This window comes from Orycteropus afer, unplaced genomic scaffold (genome assembly GCF_000298275.1).
Source record: "Orycteropus afer afer isolate SDZICR_OR568_19922 unplaced genomic scaffold, OryAfe1.0 scaffold00132, whole genome shotgun sequence".
Lineage (NCBI taxonomy): Eukaryota > Metazoa > Chordata > Mammalia > Tubulidentata > Orycteropodidae > Orycteropus > Orycteropus afer.
This window is the reverse complement of record NW_006921719.1, coordinates 7,600,652-7,617,727: the sequence shown is the minus strand read 5'-3', so window position 1 is coordinate 7,617,727 and position 17,076 is coordinate 7,600,652. Positions and strand designations below refer to the sequence as shown.

Here is a 17,076-nt window from a genome sequence, read left to right as displayed (position 1 = left end):
CAGAAATTTGTCGGCCGCACCAGCACTCAGGATAACAAGAACTTGGAAAAAGGAAAAAAAAAAAAAAAAATCGAATGGGCGCGCCCAGGGCGAGGCGGGCCATTGGCTGCAGCAGCCTCCCCCAGGCCAATCGTTGGCAAGAGTGGTAACGTCATCTCTGGGGGCGGGCGTAGCGGCCTCAGCGCTGTACTCACCTTTTTGCTTCAAGCCTCGATCGTGGGCTTTACAATTCCAGCTCAACAGAATAAGGTCCGGGGGCCTACGCTGGGCCGCAGCGGCCTTGACAGTGGAATGGGGCGAAACCTCCGGTGGGCTTGGGCCCAAGGCAGAAGCTGGACCGGCTGCCCGTCTCCGCAGGTACTTATGGGACCACGGAGCTCGGTTCAACCGGTATTACAGGTCGCATTAAAACCCCGTGAGGAACACATTAAGACCCGAGCTAAAGGGTGGGCGAAGAGCTACCCCTGACACGGTGGTCTTCGACATTCTCTCAAATCTGGGACAATAGCAGCTCAATTACCCTCAGACTGGGAGTTCATTAGGCAATCAGGACGGATATTCAAACAGGAAACAGAACTAGTAGCACTCAACTGGCTTTATCTTCCACTGGCTCAGGACCTCTCACTCATCTCTGTCCAGCCAATGAGCTTATAGCGGTAGCGGAAACAGGCTCTGGTGATGGTCCGTATGGGGCAAGTGTGGCAGCCTGACAGAGCCCAGGCTTTCTTCCAAATGGCTCAGCTGCAGGAGAGCTCACCTACTGTTTTTCTCTAAGAGACTGCCCGGCACCACATGGGCTCAAAATGTCAAAACAGCCGGAATGAAGGTCACTAAACTCAAAATACAAAGTCAAAAGTAGTGAAGGGCCAGCACAGAGGCAAGTCTCCATTCTAAAAAGCCTTCAGTCTCCACTTCCACTGAATAGTGTTTTACTTACTATTTTCCTATGCTTACCCCTTTTCCCTCCAACAGGATTGAGATGATTCAGAATGCCTAGTGGCAGAGAATCCACTGGATACCTTCCATAGCAGTGGTTCTGCTTCTGCTGTGAAGCTCCATGATGCCCTCACCTGTACCCACCTCCTGCTCTCCACACTCCACCCCACAGCCAGCCCTCCCTGCCCAGGGACAGGGCACACATTTGAAATCCACACACTTTTATTAGAAGGTCAAGGCAGGCCTGCTAGCAGGCTCAGGGGATGCTTACAGCTGATGCGGCTACATGAGGTACCTTTTCCAATGCCTGGGGATTCCCAGGCCAAACTGGGATATACCTGCCCCATTCCCAGCTGTGTACAGTAGTAGAGTAAACGGCCCTGCTGTGTGAAGCTGGAGGCCGTGCGGCAGAGCAGGGCTATGAGGCTGAACGTGACTCCTGACTCAGAGAAGAGGACAGCAAAGGGCAGCTGGGGAACACAGGCAAGAGTGTCTGGCATCCCAGCCCCCACCAGCCAAAGCTCCTTCTATCTTTGCTCCCAGTGCTGTGATAGCTGGGGTGTGCAAGTTCAGTGTGCCTGAGTTTTGGACACAGAGGCTACCCCTCACTCTTCATCCTGGTTGGGTTTGATAAGCCCGTATTCTACTGCTTTCCCCAGGCATGCCGCAGCCGCCCTTGTGACAGGGCCCTCCTGGCCCTTGGCCAGCACTGACAGGATCTCCAGCACCTCAGTTTCCATCAGGGTGCTGGCGATCTCCTTTGAAGCCTCCACCATGTTGAGCACCACCACGGCACCCCGGTGCTGCAGCTCCTGGTTGGGGCTCAGAAGCAGGGCCTGCAGGATCTCCAGCCAGTGTGTGGTCTGCAGGACACAGGACAGGGTGTGGCCATCAAGCAGCACCAAGATACTGGGAGTTCCTGGCCTAGCCCTCCCCCACCATCAGAAGAGGCACTGACCACTTGTGGGATTCGGCTGCATAGCGAGGGCTGCAGGGAGGTGAGCATGGCCAGGCCCCCAGCGGCCGCCCGCTGCAGCAGCTCATCACCCTCTCCACTGTACAGCACCAGCAGCTTCAGCCGGTCATTGCCCTCAGCGACAAACAGGTCCTGTACCTGTGGCCAGATGAGGTAGGTGGACCGAGTCAGGCCAGGGCACTCTGCATCTGGCCTGCTATGACTGCCCTGGGCCAGCCCTTACCTCCTTGCACATGGCCAAGTTACACATGCACTCTGTGGCTGCCCGGCGGATCATCTCATGCTCCTCAAACATGTAGCCCTCAATCATGGGCACGGCTTTCTCCTTTAGGATCTTCTGTCTACAGGGCCAGTGGGGCAGAGGGAGAGAAGGGAGAACCAGCATCATCAGAGCCTCTGCGCCCACTGCCCACCCCTCAACATCCCCAACTCTTGACATTGTCTAAGGTCAGAGTCCTCTCCCACTAGGTATGGACTAGTGGTTTCCAGCCTTCTAAGTAGGCCTAGGAGATGACATGGGACAATGGAAAATGCTGTAAACTAGGAGTTAGGAGACCTAGGTGGTGGTATGGTGATGGTGATGCTGATACTTAACATTTGAGCACTTACCCTGACCCAGGCACTTGTTTATCTCACTTAATCCTCACTCCAACCCTAGGGTACAGGTGCAAGTGTGATTATCATACTATTTTACAGAAGAGAAAAATGAAGCCGAGTGATGAGTAATGTGCCCACATCACAATCAGGAATAATAGCTAATAAAAACTGGCATAGTGCTAGGCGTCAGGAATGTGTATGAAGAAATTTCATATGTTACTTCTCACTAGTAAAGAAGCTCTGGTGGCATAGTGCCTAAGCATTTGACTGCTAACCAGAAGGTTGGCAGTTCAAACCCACCAGCCGCTCCATGGAAGGAAGATGGGACAATCTATTTCCATAGAGATACCACCTCGGAAACCTAAAATGGGTTGCTATGAGTCAGAATCGACTCCATGGCAGTGAATTTGGTTTTGTTTTTGGTTTCTCATTGGTAAATACTATAATCATCCCCTTTTCAGAGGAGGAAGTTAATGCAAGGATAGGTTAAGTACCTTGCTTGAGGTAACAACTAGTGACCAGTGAGGTTAGGATTTGAACCCACGCCATCTGACTCTAGAATCTGCACTCTGTCCCCAAGCGCTGTACTGCCTCTCAGCAGACACTGTACAAGTCAAGCCTCTCTTAGCCTGTTTTCTTGTATAATGCAGAGGATTCACTGTGAGGCTCAAATAAGCCAATGATCAAGGAGTGCTTTCTAAACTGTCAAGGACTCTACCAGGGATAACAGAAATGTTGATTTCCCTGCCCAGGTCCCACATCCTGAGGGGCCTCACCGGAGCCTCTCGTTGATCCCTGCTAGGTTCGTAAGGGCCATGAGCGCCTCGAAGTTCTGCAGGCCTGAGCAGTTGAGGTGCAACAAGGAGACAAGGGGCCGCACCACCTCATAGATCTGTGACATGCACCCATCTGTCAGGGCTGCTCGCCCTCAGTGCCCACAAACCCTGCAGGGTGGCACCTACCCCCTGAGAGTGCTGCACTCCCCAGCCCAGGGTTCAGCAAAGCTGCTACTTCCTGCTCATCTGAAGGAAGAGCCACAGCCCTGGCCAGAGGCATTAGGGCCTAGGGAGGGGGTGAGGTGAGGTCAGGGTTGGGGCAGGAAGGCACATACCCGCTCACCAGGAAAGGTCATTTCTGGATTGGAGGTGATGGTGAGCTTAGCAAGAGCCTGGGCTGCTTTTAACTGCCCCACGTCAGTGCCTTCCAGGGCCAGCGGGATCAAAGCCTATAGAAGCAAGTGGTCAGGGTGCAGGATGTGCCTGGGAGCACAAGCCCCGAGGCCCTGACTGTGCCGTCCTCACCCTTCTTCCTCCCTAAGCTTGGCCATACTCCCTACTCAGTCCCTCTTTACCTGAGTTCTCATCAAGTGCCCCAGACACTACCTAAAACATACAGTAAGGGCTAGACATGGATGGTACTGGGTGCTGGGCCATGGAGGAAATCAACAAGGGAAAAGGAAGAGAGCTCAGGGCTTTATGAGGCACAAAGTGCAAGGGACTCTAGAAGCCAGCCCAGTTCAACATCCTTCACTCAGCAGGAAGACATCCTTGCTGGTAGTTAATAATGCATTTCCATCCTACAACCAGCATCAGTGGTTGGCATAGCAGCCCCTGAGTCATGTTTTATGGGCTAATGACTCCACCTTTGGTACAATGCCTAAGGCATCTGACTACTAACTAGAATGTTGGCCATTCAAACCCACCAGCCACTCCTCAGAAGGAAGATGGGGCGATCTACTACCGTAAAGATTTACTGCCTCAGAAACCCGATGGAGGTCGCTATGAATCAGAATCGACTTGATGGCAGTAGGTTTGGATTTTGGTTTGGAACCAGCTTACCTTCCCTCCTCCCTGAGCAACCACAGTGCCCCGGTCTGCCACCTCTTCCACTAAAGCCAGGAAGACCCTGTAGGGAGAAGGCAGTGGTGGGTGGGCTGGACCCAGGCCCTGGCAGGCAGACACTCTTCTTCTGCTCAGCAGGGGGAGGTGGCCATGCAGGAGGTTCTCTTTGACCCAAGAGGATCTCCTCTCACCGATACCACGACCAGTAGCCCAAGGCCTAGGAGTTGGGAAAGGCCTATTCTGCCCCAGGAAGCTCACCTGGACAGCAGCTCCCTGCAGGAATTTGTCAGCACAGGGCTCTCGGTCTTCACCATACACGTCATGGCCGACACCACCCCCGCTGCCAGCAGCTTCTTCACCCGAGCCCGTACAAAGCTCGGTTTGTCCTGGGGAAGGAGGCATCTTAGCAGAGAAACCCTCCTCACAGCACAAATTCATGACCATGGAAACAAACAGGCAAAACAAAGGGATAGACACCCACTTAAATGAGCGGGTTTTCTGCTTTGGTGCAGCAAATGGTCAAAGGGTCCCAATGCCAGGGAACCCCCAAGCCCCTTCTAGCGGTCCCTTACCTTGGGGTGCTGCTCAGGCACATGCTGCTTGGCATACTTGGCCAGCTCCACCATCTTGGGGTCAGGCTCCTCATAGTCATAGCTGTTGGTGCAGTTCACTAATGCGGAGGCCACTGCAAAGAGCACTGACCTCTCCTCAGACTGCCAGGAGGAGAGAGGCATTCAGTTCTGTTCCAGAGGTCAGAGGACCCTGCAGCACTGGGACAAATGCTGCCAAGGCTCAGGCACCCAGTTCTATCCCCAGCTGGACCACGTGGGCAGCAGAATGAATCTGGGAACCTTCCCAGGCCCCAGCCTGGCCTTGGAATTTGGGAGCTCACAAATGGGACCTTCCCAATTCTGAGATCATGGTTTCTGACACTGTTGATCCCATGCAACACTGAGTGGCCACCCGAGCTACCTGCCCATCTCCCTGAGATTTCTAGGAAAAAGTCACAAGAGCCATTGGTCAAGACCTGCCGAAAAAGCCCTAGTAAGCTCTACTCCCAGACAGTGCCCAGCTTGACCAGGGGGGCCCCCAGAGCTACCTTGCTGAGCTGGAACAGTGCCTTTAGAGCAGCCCCGTCCTCCACAAACTCTTCCTTCACATCAGCATCAAAGGTGAGATAAGCCAGACCCTCCACTGCCCAGCGCCGAGTGCCCGCATCAATCTGGTCATTGCATAGCCACCTGGGGACGTGGGAAAAGGGGTGACTGTCAGAACGGGGTGAGAAGAGGAACACTAGGACCAAGAAAGCAAAGCCAAGGGTTTGAGCATCCTCTCAACATATGGAAGTAGTTCACATGCTAGGATCCAGGAGGATCTGCCTGAAGGAAAGCAGCCCCTGCCTAAGCCAGAGAGCAGGGCAGAGGAGTCACAGGAGGTGCCCCCACCTAGACCCTCCTCTCTTTGGGTCTACCAGGCAGGTGGGAAGCCACAGAAACCCCAAACTCACTTCCGACACTGGTTGGCCAGTTTGAGAGTGGAGCCTTCAGCAAACTGCTTCATGCTAAAGTCTGTCCCACCGGCAGAGCCGAGCTTACAGAGCCCCTGAGGAAGAAGGCAAGAATCAGCTGCTGGGCCTGGGGTCAAGGCAGGGCTTCTCCTTACCCACCATGGCTTCCCTCCCTGGCACTCTGCCTCCTGGCCTACCAGGCTACCATACAAAGGATTTGGCAGTAAAATCACCTGTCAAGGTGGCCACATGACCTGATACTGATAGAGACCAACACACTGGCCACTGGACTGTCCTGGGCCCCAGCCCTTCCCAACATGCACTCATCTTGACCTGGGATTTGCTCCATTCCTTTGTGTGTTGGTACAAAAGAGCTCTTTGCCAAGTGGAACTAATTCTTGTGTGGGGAGAAGACAGGTGCTTTAGCCAAGGCCAGAATCTTCATGGGATGGAGAAGTATAGGACTAAACCTAAAGAGGAGACCAGCTACCTCAAGGTGCATGGCTGCAGTGCAATCAGAGAGGGTCACCCAGGCAATACCCAAACCACCGGCTCCTGGAGACACCTGCATGTCCCTTGCAGGCCCAGCCTGTCTACACAGTCCAGCTGCATCTTCCAAATTCCATCATCATCTCCTATAGGAGCTCCTCCCAATGCCTCCCCGAGCTGCTGGGAGATGACTACCTACTGTCCCCTCCACATGGCTCATCTCCTGAATCGACTGTAAGCCCTGTGGTAGATAGGACCAGGCCTCAGGCTTCTGGTGTCAAAAGGGCCCTAAGTAGCCCAAATAGTCCCCTAGTGTCTGCTGGTGCCACACCCTGAGACACCAGCCAGGTTGGCACCCCTGAATGCTGCCTGCTTGCCAGTCCCAGCCCTGTCCTACCACCAGAGCCCGGATGCGGATGCTGTCCTTCTCACTGCGCTTGTATAGGTCCTTCAGCAGCGAGACACCATTAGCAGTGATGAAGGATGCCCGCTTGGCCTTGCCGGCCGCATGGATCAAGGCCTCCACGGCCACCAGCTGCTCTTCTTCCTGCTCTGAGGCACACAAGGAGATCATGCTCTCCATGACTCCACTCAGCTCCAGGGCTCGGTTGCCGGCCTCACTTGGGCCCTGCAGGAGGCAGGACACTGTCTGGATGGCCCGCAGCTTCCCAGCCAGCCCTTGGCCCTCAAACCAGCTCCTGAGAGGCACAGGGTGATATCTGTCATGCCAAGACCAGCTTAAAAGGATGACCCTGCCTCCCTTTTCCTCCCCCTCTACTAGCCAAGCACCTGCACTGTACTAGTAGAAACAGTAAGGAAAGCTGCCCACAGGAAAGGACTAGAACATTCCACCCACGCAACAGTGGCTAATTTTCTTTATCCGAGCTTTCGCTCATACTGTCACACTATCTCACATGGTGCCCCACTCACTTATTCATGTTACCCTGCTCGTTTCTTTTCCTGAACTTACTCTGCTCCAAAATCGTTCTGTTTATTTCACAATGTGTTTATCATTGGTCTTCCCCCAAACTGTAAGCTCCTCAAAGGTAAGGACTATCCTGGTTCCTTGCTGTGTCAGCACATATACATAGTAAGGGCTTAGTAAACATACTATATGCTTGAGGACATCTGTTATCAGAAAACTGATTTGAGAAAAAACTTCTCCAGCTGAAGTCACTTTGAAAGAAGGGGGCTCAGGACCTGCATGCAGTGCACTGAATGAATTAATATGGCTCTTTTAGCCATTGTTTTTGGACTCCTGCAGTGTAGTAAATTACATAATCTGGCTTTTCTAGCCATAAGTCTTGGTAAACTTCATGGTGGAATTTGCCATGAGCAACTGAGTAGCTCCTGATTGTTAAAATTATCCACCTGGGGTATTTCTGTTGAGAGTGGCACGAAGCAATCTTCTGGAAAGCTCTCTCTCTCTCTCAGATGTATAGAATTCGGATGTTGGCACTGGTTAGTTTGGCCACCCTGCCAGGCCCAAAAGGAGCCCTCCTGGAGGCAAAAGGAGTCTCTCGCTGCTGGGAGAGACACAAGAGAGAGACACGCACTGCTGGGAGAAAGACTGAGAGACGGCTGGCTGAGAGTGACTGAGCGTGTTCCTGGACTTGAATTGTAGCCTGTTGTTTCCTTAATAAACCCCATAATCTGTGAGTTCTGTGTGGCCACTGCAGCGAATTACTGAACCCAGCAGAGGTGGTAGGTGTTGCAGGAGGAACAGCTGGTGCCAGGGTTGGTGAAAGGGCTGGAGGGAGGCAGCATGTCTGCCCTTGCAGGAATAGGCCTTGGGTTACTGATGGTGATTCTATCTTTCTTTTGGGGTTAGAGGAAGTGAGAAGTTGTGGCCTCCCTGCACCTTTGGCAACTCCTAACAGATGACTGGGCAGGACTATGCAAACGTGAGGTGCTTGTGGCCTACCACATGACTAGTAATGTAAATAAGGTACATGGCACCCTTGTGTGGGTGGAATAATGCAAATACAGTATACGGAACCATAACATGGGGATTGGTCAGTTTTGCCATTCAGTAGGCTTAAAATGAGCCCTCCCTTCAAGAAAGAAGAGCTAGGAGTGGAATGCATCCTTGGACCCACAATTCCTGTGCTGAGATGGCAACAAGCAGCGACAGAGAAGGCAGCAGCAGAGGCAACAGAACCTAGAGACCAGTACAAGGTAGAGCAGTGGGCTTCACAGTCCACCAAGCAAGAAAGCTGAGTGCTTGTGGTGTAGTAAATTACTTAGTGTGGCTTTTCTACCCATAAGTCTTTGTAAACTCCAAGGTGGGATTTTCTATGAGCAACTGAGGAGCTCCTGATTGCTGAAGTTGTCCACCTGGAGTATTTCTGTTGGGCGTGGCACAATACAATGTTCTAGGAGGTTCCCACTCTCTCTCACATGCTTAGAGTTCTGATGCTATGACTGGCTAGTTTGGCCACTCTGCCAAGCTCAAAGGGAGGCCTCCTAGAGGCAGAACTCTCTCTGACTGCTGGTTGAGGAAGACGTGCTGCTGAAAGAGACACGTGCTCCTAAGACACGTGTTGCTGGGAAAGAGACACGCATTGCTGAGTGAGACACCGAGGGACCAGCACTGCTGGGAAAGAGACTGTGAAAGACTGTTGGCTGAGGGACGGTGGGCTGGGAGAGAGACTGAGCATTTTTCCTGAACTCGAATTGTAGCCTGTGGTGCTTCCCTAATAAACCCCATAATCTGTGAGCTCTGTGTGGCCACTGCAGCGAATTATCGAACCCAGGAGAGAGGTGGTGGGTGCTTTGGGAGGAATGGTTGGTAAAAGGGCTGGAGGGAGGCAGCATGTCTGGCCTTGCAGTAATAGGCCTTACGCTACTGATGGTGATTCTGCCTTCCTCTTGTGGGATTAGAGGAGGTCAGAACATGTGGCCTCCTTGCCCTTTTTGCAGTGCTTTTGCGTAGGAGGCTTGCTGGCAGAGTGAGGTGCTGCCCTAGGCACCTACTGGCAGAGCTAAAAGAGCTTTGTAACACTTCCCCAAGCAGGGGAGAGGCCAAGGGGCTACAGGGCCAAGAAGCCAAGACCTGAGAGAAGCCTGCCTGCAGCATGGCTGAAAAGGGACTGTCTTGACTGAAGAACCGTATCCTGACTTGTTTCTGATTCTAAATCATAACATGTTATTTTCCTAATAAAGCTCATAATCATGAGTATTGTATGTGAGTTCTGTGTGGCTAGCACTACGAATTATAGAGCCCAGTAGAGAAGAGAGTGCCGGGGATGGATGGTTGATGTCAGAACTGATAGAAAGGTTGGAGGTTGGTGGCATGTCTGACCTCCACCTCATAGGAATCAGCCTGGGCTGTTGATGTGAATCTTGATCCTCCCTGCTTGTGAAATTAGAGATCAGATGACAACACCCCCCGATGATGCCCCCATCCCCTCTGTACAGGACCACTTAACCTATCCCTTGCCTGTCCTCTCCAAGGGTATTCTCCCTGTTGCTATCCCTCCTCAAAAGAATCAGAACTTTTTGTTGGACCCCTGGCAATGGGAGATAGGGAGACTCCCTTACTTGATGTAGTTTTCACAGAGCCGGTGGAAATTCTCCCTCTCAGCATCACACTTGAGGTCATCAAAGAGCTTGCTGAGAAGGACGGAGGCACTCATACGGCTGTTCGCGGTGACCGTGAGCTGCCCCGGAGGGTCCTGCACAGAGCCTCCCACCTGCAGAATCTTTTTAAGACCTGAAAAGATACCTATTTAGCCTGGAAAACACTAGTTTCGATCCCTACAGGTAAAGGGAAGAGGTTTTGTGGGAGATGCACAGACAAATAGGACCATCTTTCTCAGAGATAAGGGAGTTATGAAGTCCAGACAACCGTGTGAAGGCAGATGCAGAGAGTTTAGTGGCTGATCTGCTACTTATGGTAGCAGCTGTGATCCACAGCTGTGGTGTCAGGGAAGGACCCAGAAGTGAGGACTACATCTTTGCTCTACACTGGGGCCCGATGCTCAGGGGCTCTGAAGTTTCTCATTATAAAATTAAAGAGGAAAATCATACCCACACCTCACAGGATTATTGGGGAAACAAAAGATGAGGTACAGGAAGTACTTAACAGATATGCCCATGCAAGGCCTTTAGCAAAGGTTTCCTTTATCTTTTAGAAGAAAAAATTGGATTTATATGTTAGACTTTGTTTCCTGAGTATAGAAGTAACACATGTTCAAGGAAAGAAATTTCAGGTACAAAAAGCTAGTTTAGCCTCCCTTACTCAGGAATAAGCTCTGTTAGCCTGCTTGCAGGCGGGATGTGTGTACATACGTGCACACATGGGGATGAAAGGTCTAACTCTGAGTTCCCACAGGGACAACACAGGCCACAGGGGGCACATCAACACAGACACATGTCTGGGTATAATCGTGACTCTTCTTAACTCCCGGGGATAAGCAGGCCCCAGCCACCCAACCAACATACGTTCAGTTTCTCTCCTTTTTTTTGAACTGTGTCACATACCTTGGTCAATAACCCAGAGGGTGAGGCTATTGTTGGGGTCCTTAGGAGATTTCCGGGGCACCACTTTAATCAAAAGGGTCAGGGCATTGTCTCGGCCTTGGCCTGAGACCCCCACCTCAGTCAGTAGCTCCAGGAGGTTACTGATGAGGATCTTCAGCTCACGGGCGGGATCTGCCAACAAGAAGACATCAGTGGGCTCCATAGTGGCCCAGCCCTGGTCTGACCCTGAAAGTACCCCAACAGGCCAGGGAGACACAGGGAAGGGGACACCTGCATCCTGGGTGCTGGGCTCGGCTCCAGCCTTCACCTCAGACCCCCTGGCTGTTTAGAATCCAGAGTAAAACACCAAGACACATTGCTGAGCAAGTTGCAGCTGCAAGCCTGGTCCCAAAAGAGCTGGCCTGGCTGGTCAGGCCCACCCCTTCCACGATGGCAATGTCCCAAGGAACACAGACCTGCTTCCACTCACCCACGATGATGGCACCTTCTTTCCCTCGGAAGCCTTTCTTAACGCCTTCCTTGAGAGCATCAAACATAACCTGCAGCAAGTGGCAGGCTGCCAGGGACACGGCCTGGTTTTCCACGCCTAGGATGGAGACCACACGCCGAGTTCCCAGCATGCTCAGGGTGGCCACTGTCTGGAGTGGGAGAATGGACAGAAACCATCTGTTGGCAAGGGCAGCCATAAAGATTTCTAACTATGAGTCTGAGAGTATGGCCTGCAGGTGAGAAAATACTTAGGTGGAAGGACCCACTCCAGGAGAAAACAAAGCAGGCTTGTCTGAGGGTATGCCCCTGGGGCTTGGAGGAAAGGCATCCTAAAGAAAACAGCCCAAAAAAGCCCACCACTACCTCTCCTCAATCATCAGAGAAGACACAGATTATTATGGCCCTGAGAACAGCTGCTCTGGCTCCTGTCTCCCCAGGAAGGAAACACAAAAATGTAGACAAAGCTGTCTATCAGGCCAAGGACACCACCCCAGTCCCAATCCCGAGGTCCTGTCCACACACTATGGATACAGACATGTATCAAATGAGCCTGCAAAGCTTTTCCATCTCATTTCTATGTTGGGTGTATTCTAGTTCACACTGGGATGGACAGGAAAGCTGAAGAAGGGAGATGGGTCTACATGGGTTTTATCATTCTTAGCCCTGGGAGACCCAACAACATAGCCTAAGCTTGGCCTGGAGAATTTTCATGGAATACTTCACAGATTCACCCCTGCTCTAGACACTGTGGGCTCCTCTAGGAGTGATCAAGAGATCAAGTCCCTGTCCTCTGGGTCAAGCCAGCTCAGGCAAGAGCTGTGGTTTTGGAGTTTACCACAGTGGCCCCAGGAACAGGGCTGTTCTTCCTGAACTGTCTTACAGTGGGAAATCCTCAGTCTATGCTGGGAACCATTTCAAGGTCAAGTCCTATGTATCTGGCCACTATCTCAAAGGTAAAGATGCTATGGGTGATATCGTTGACCACACCTCTTGCTGTGGGACACCCTCTAGGGGAAGAACCAGTCTGATCTTCAGAGCAAGAACATGTTTTTTATCACAGGGACATGATGAGTTGATGGGTCCCTTTGGGAACTGGCTGCAGGCAGTCCACAAGAAGCAAGTCCTCGGGTGTTAAAGGGCAGTGTCTGGCCTCACTTGTCCCAAACCACGTTGGTCTTTTGTGCCATTTTCCTTTTTCCTCTCTTGTAAAACAACATCTGTTGTTATGGGTTGAACCACATACCCAAAAAAGATATGTTGAAGTCCTAACTACTGTTATCTGTGCATGTGACTTTGTTTGGAAGCAGCCTTTGAAGATGTTATTAGTTAACATGAAGTCACACAGGAATAGGGTAGGCCCTAATCCAATGTGACTAGTGTCCTTATAAAAGGGGAGAGACACAGAGAGAAGACGAAGGCCAGAGACTGGAGTGGTGTTGCCATAAGCCCAGAAACGGCTCTGGCTACCAGAGTTGGGAGAGAAAAGAAAGGATCTTCCCTCAGAGTCTTCAGAGGCAGCGTGGCCCTGCTGACACTCTGAATTTGGACTTCTGGCCTCCAGAACCATGAGATAATAAATTCCCATTGTTTTAGACCACCCAGGTAATGGTACTGTTACAACAGCCCTAGGAAATGAATACACTGCTTTAAGTACTTTTTATAGTAATAAAATGAAAGCTAAATGAATGGATGGATGGATGGATGGAAAGACTGACAGAAGCAGTAAACTCTACCCACCTACCCGAGATTGGTGCTCAGAGCAAATGCCAACCAACGTGCGCAGAGCCGCCAGCATGAGGTCGGTCTCGCCCGCATCCAGCAGTCGTTGCAAGAGCTGGACTCCATTGCTCCGAAAGATCTTCTCAGCTCCAGCATCCTCCCGGGCTAGGACCACCAGGTTCTGAGAAGCCTGTGTTAAGAAAGCACATAACATAACCTAAGCACTAAACACAGTAGGGATAGGGCAAGCTGAGGCCCTGAGCTTTGGACTTCATTGCGTCTACTCAGCAGCTGAGTGACCTTAGCCATAAGTTGAAGCTCTCTGAACTTTAGTCTCCTCAAGCGTAAGTGGAAGGAAGAGCTTCTTCTCAGGGTTGATGGTTATAGTAAATGGGGTCTTGAGTCCCCAGTAGAGCCTGAAGGTGCCTCATCACCTCTGTGCCCCCAGCTAGCACAGGGCCTGGCTACAAGGTGCTCTATCAACATTAGTTCATTCTCCCTGGTTCACAGTAAGGCCTCTGGCCCTCAGGGCTCCCTATCAGGCCAGCAGGGGCATCTGGGGCAACATCAACAAACAGGGAGGGTGTTCTGGACAGACAGTGCTGGTGGGAGTCCAGCCCCCGCTAGCTAGTCCAGGGCTTATACCTTTTGCTTTTTCTCAGTGCCTTTCTCTTCTGGGTCCAATAATATCTGAAACATCTGTTCCACTTTGGCATCCGTTGAAGACATGTATCGTACCTGTGACAAACCAACAAAGCGTAGAAGAAATCACCCATTTTAGGCAGAGACAACACATTCCCTGTTTGTTCTCTCTGGCTCCTCCCAGGGCCTGGCTCCTGTCTCTGGAGGCACAGTGAGGATGACTGGGTTCAGGGATGGCACAAAGCTGCCCTGGGCAGGAAAAGACTTGCCCAACAGCTCCTCCCAAACTTTCCGTATGCTGTTTTCTTCTCTGAGCTACTTCCCGCTTGGGCAGCAGGGGCAGGGCTGATGCTGAAGGCAGTGCCATCCGGAAGGGGAAGTGTCCAGTTAGCAACAAGGCAACCCACTCCCCAGGTATCATCTATGTGTGGCAGCATGAGTATATCATGTGTGACACTAAACTCAGATCTATACCTCCTGAAGGGAGCAAGCAGGCTGTCAGAGAGTTGCAAACACTCCCTTTAGCTTCAGAAATGCCCTCTGGCAGTTTTTCAAATAGTGTGGACTGGCAAGACCATCATCCTAGGCCCATTCCCTTCCCCAGGGTTCTGGGCATGGAGGGCATATGCCTAGCACATGTGTCAACCCCTCCCCTCTTGCATCCATGGCAGACATGACTAATCAGTTACTGCATGTCTCTTTCTAAGCCCAGAAGACTCCTTTCCTAATCCTTCCTGAGGCAAGGCCCTAGGCAGCCACTGCCAATCAGAGCTGGTGCTGAGAGGAAAACAACTTGTTTTCCTAGGTCTCAACCTTTTAATAAGGTGTTTGCCATGTATCACTTGCCTTCACTGTGTCAGCATTTTAACAGCAAATTATCTGGACAATTCAAACTTGGTGATAGCTCACAGTGGTTTTTAGATTTCTTTCTTCTAAATGAACTTTTAACTGCATGCACTATCCAAATACTGTCTCTTCATAAAAAAGAAAAAAACACTGAGGAAAAGCCTCCTTTGAAAAGCCCTCTCAATCTCACTCCTTTCCCCAAGGATTATAGTTATCATTTTGATGTATATCTTTACAAAGTTTTTTTCTTTCAGGACCACAGTCTTCGGAGACATCAATGTCAACTGCATAACATAGTCCACAAAGACAATACTCTACATCTTACTTTGGTGAGTAGCGACTGGGGTCTTAAAAGCTTGTGAGCATAGCCAGCTACCCAGAGGAACCAAGTAGTTGAACCTGTGGGCTTGGGACCATAGTTGTAGGGGACATCAAGCTCAACTGGCATAACATACTACATAAAACATTGTTCCACCTCCTACTTTGGCAAGTAGTGACTGGGATCTTAAAAGCTTACAAGCAGAAATCTATATGTAATGATGGGTCTCTTATCTTCCAGACCAAAGAAGAATGAAGAAAACTAAAAATTCATGGAAACAATTAGTCCTAGTGACTGGTACACCATCCGATCTGCAGCCTATATGACTATGAGACCAGAAGAACTAGATGGTGCCTGGCTACCACCGTAAACTACTTGGAAGGGGATCTATGTAGGAGATCCTGGATAGAGAGGGAGAACAATGTGGACAAAACTCAAAATCATTTGGAGGAAAAAAAAGGGGAGGACAAAGTTTGCTGGTCTGACAGAGCCTGGTAGAACCACTGAGACTATGGCCTCTAGCTGCCCTTCAGGTCTGGAACTGAACCCACAGCTGTAGCTTCCAGCCAAATAAAAAACAGGCATATGAGTTGAACATTTACCTGAGGTAGATACATTCCTTGAAAAGAACAATCATAGGAGAAAGAAGGGCTGCTTATACACAGGAAACAGCTCAGGGGGCAGGAGTGCATGGAGGGATGGACACAGGGAAGAGGTAACTATTGGGAGGAAGTGGGAGGGGAGCTGTTGCATTGTGGGAAATTGTGGTCAATGTCATGAGACAAAGTGTATGTGAACTGCTGTATGGAAAGTGAATTTGCTCTGTAAATTTTCACCCAAATCACAATAAGAAAATTAAAAATAAAAATAAATAAATAAAAAAGCTTGTGAGCAGCCATCTAAGGTGCAATTATTGGTCTCTCCCCATTTGGAGCAAAGAAGAGTGAAGAAAATCAAAGATACAAGGCAACAACTAGTCCAAAGGACTAATGGACCATGTGAACCCTAGCCTCCACAACCCTGTGAACAGAACTAGATGGTGCCTGGCTACCACTGCTGACTACTATAAAAGGGATCTCAACAGAGGTCCTGGATACAGTGGGAGAAAAATGTGGAACAAAATTCAAAAATCATAAAAATGACCATGCCCACTGGTCTGAGAGAAACTGGTGGAACCCCTGAGACTATGACCCTTAAGACACTTTTCAAGCCTAGAACTGAACTCACCTCCTTGACACAACTTCCTGACAAACAACAGGCCTATATATAAAAAAAGAACCCACAAAACACTGCCATTGAGTTGAATCCCACTCACAGAGACCTCCATTGGGTTTCCAAGGTGGTAAATCTATACGCAAGTAGATTGCCCCATCTTTCAGCAGAGTGGCTGGTGGATATGAACCCCTAACCTTCTGGTTAGTAGTCAAATGCCTTAGGCCTGTGCCACCAGAGCTCCTTAGACAGGCCTGTAAGGTTAGCCATAGTACCAAAAGCGCAATATTTGCCAAGGATAAAACTCAGAAGGAAAGAAAGGATACAAAAGAAAGATAAATGAAAATGGGAAATAGGGAGGAAGTGGGAAGAGTGCTGTTACATTGTGGAGACAGCAATCAATGTCATGGAATAAAATATGTATGAATTACCAAATAGAAAACCAAACTGGTCTGTAAACTTTCACCTAAATTTTTTTTTTTCCCACAATAAAAAGTTTAGAAAAAAAAGTGTTTTCTTCATATTTACATATCCAAGTACACTCACAGAAAAATCATAGTACTCTTTTGGGTGTGTATGTGGCAAAGCATTTTAACATGCATGGTATATTGCATGTTTCATTGTATCCTTTTTTTTTTTTTTTTCAATTCAACAAGTATCAGCCATACATGTGGATCCACCTATTCTAGCTAACACAGGAGTCTGTCGTAAGGCCATTCCCCTGTTGTTGGGCATTTAGGCAAGTTCCAATTTTTCATTACTTCAAACAAGGCTAGAATAAACAGGCACATGCCGACATGTACACATAAGCAAAGTTTCTCTAGGACAGACAGCAGAGATATGCTCATTTTGAATTTTAATAGATGCTAAAGCACCTTCCAAAGGAGCTATACCAATTCATACCTCCTCTGTTGTTGTTGTTGTTGTTTGCCGTCCAGTCGGCCCCGACTCATAGCGACCCCTCCTTGGGTTTCCGAGGCAGTATCACTACAGAAGTAGGATTGCCCAACCTTCCTTC

General features: G+C 50.1%; 1 protein-coding gene across 1 annotated transcript in view; it reads right to left on the bottom strand.

Moving 5' to 3' along the window:
• Positions 1–1,541: 1,541 nt before the first annotated feature.
• The window catches only part of UNC45A (unc-45 myosin chaperone A), a 17,089-nt gene continuing 1,554 nt past the window's right edge, over positions 1,542–17,076 (bottom strand). Inside the window, exons 5-20 of the mRNA XM_007945148.2 lie at positions 13,685–13,777; positions 13,062–13,229; positions 11,301–11,469; positions 10,832–11,002; positions 9,890–10,061; positions 6,744–7,044; positions 5,858–5,952; positions 5,450–5,591; positions 4,923–5,063; positions 4,609–4,736; positions 4,348–4,414; positions 3,621–3,734; positions 3,286–3,401; positions 2,136–2,253; positions 1,895–2,050; positions 1,542–1,799 (exon numbers count right to left, since the gene is read on the bottom strand). Of these exons, the coding sequence (XP_007943339.1) occupies positions 1,542–1,799; positions 1,895–2,050; positions 2,136–2,253; positions 3,286–3,401; positions 3,621–3,734; positions 4,348–4,414; positions 4,609–4,736; positions 4,923–5,063; positions 5,450–5,591; positions 5,858–5,952; positions 6,744–7,044; positions 9,890–10,061; positions 10,832–11,002; positions 11,301–11,469; positions 13,062–13,229; positions 13,685–13,777 (2,409 nt within the window). The remainder of the gene's footprint in view (positions 1,800–1,894; positions 2,051–2,135; positions 2,254–3,285; positions 3,402–3,620; positions 3,735–4,347; positions 4,415–4,608; positions 4,737–4,922; positions 5,064–5,449; positions 5,592–5,857; positions 5,953–6,743; positions 7,045–9,889; positions 10,062–10,831; positions 11,003–11,300; positions 11,470–13,061; positions 13,230–13,684; positions 13,778–17,076) is intronic.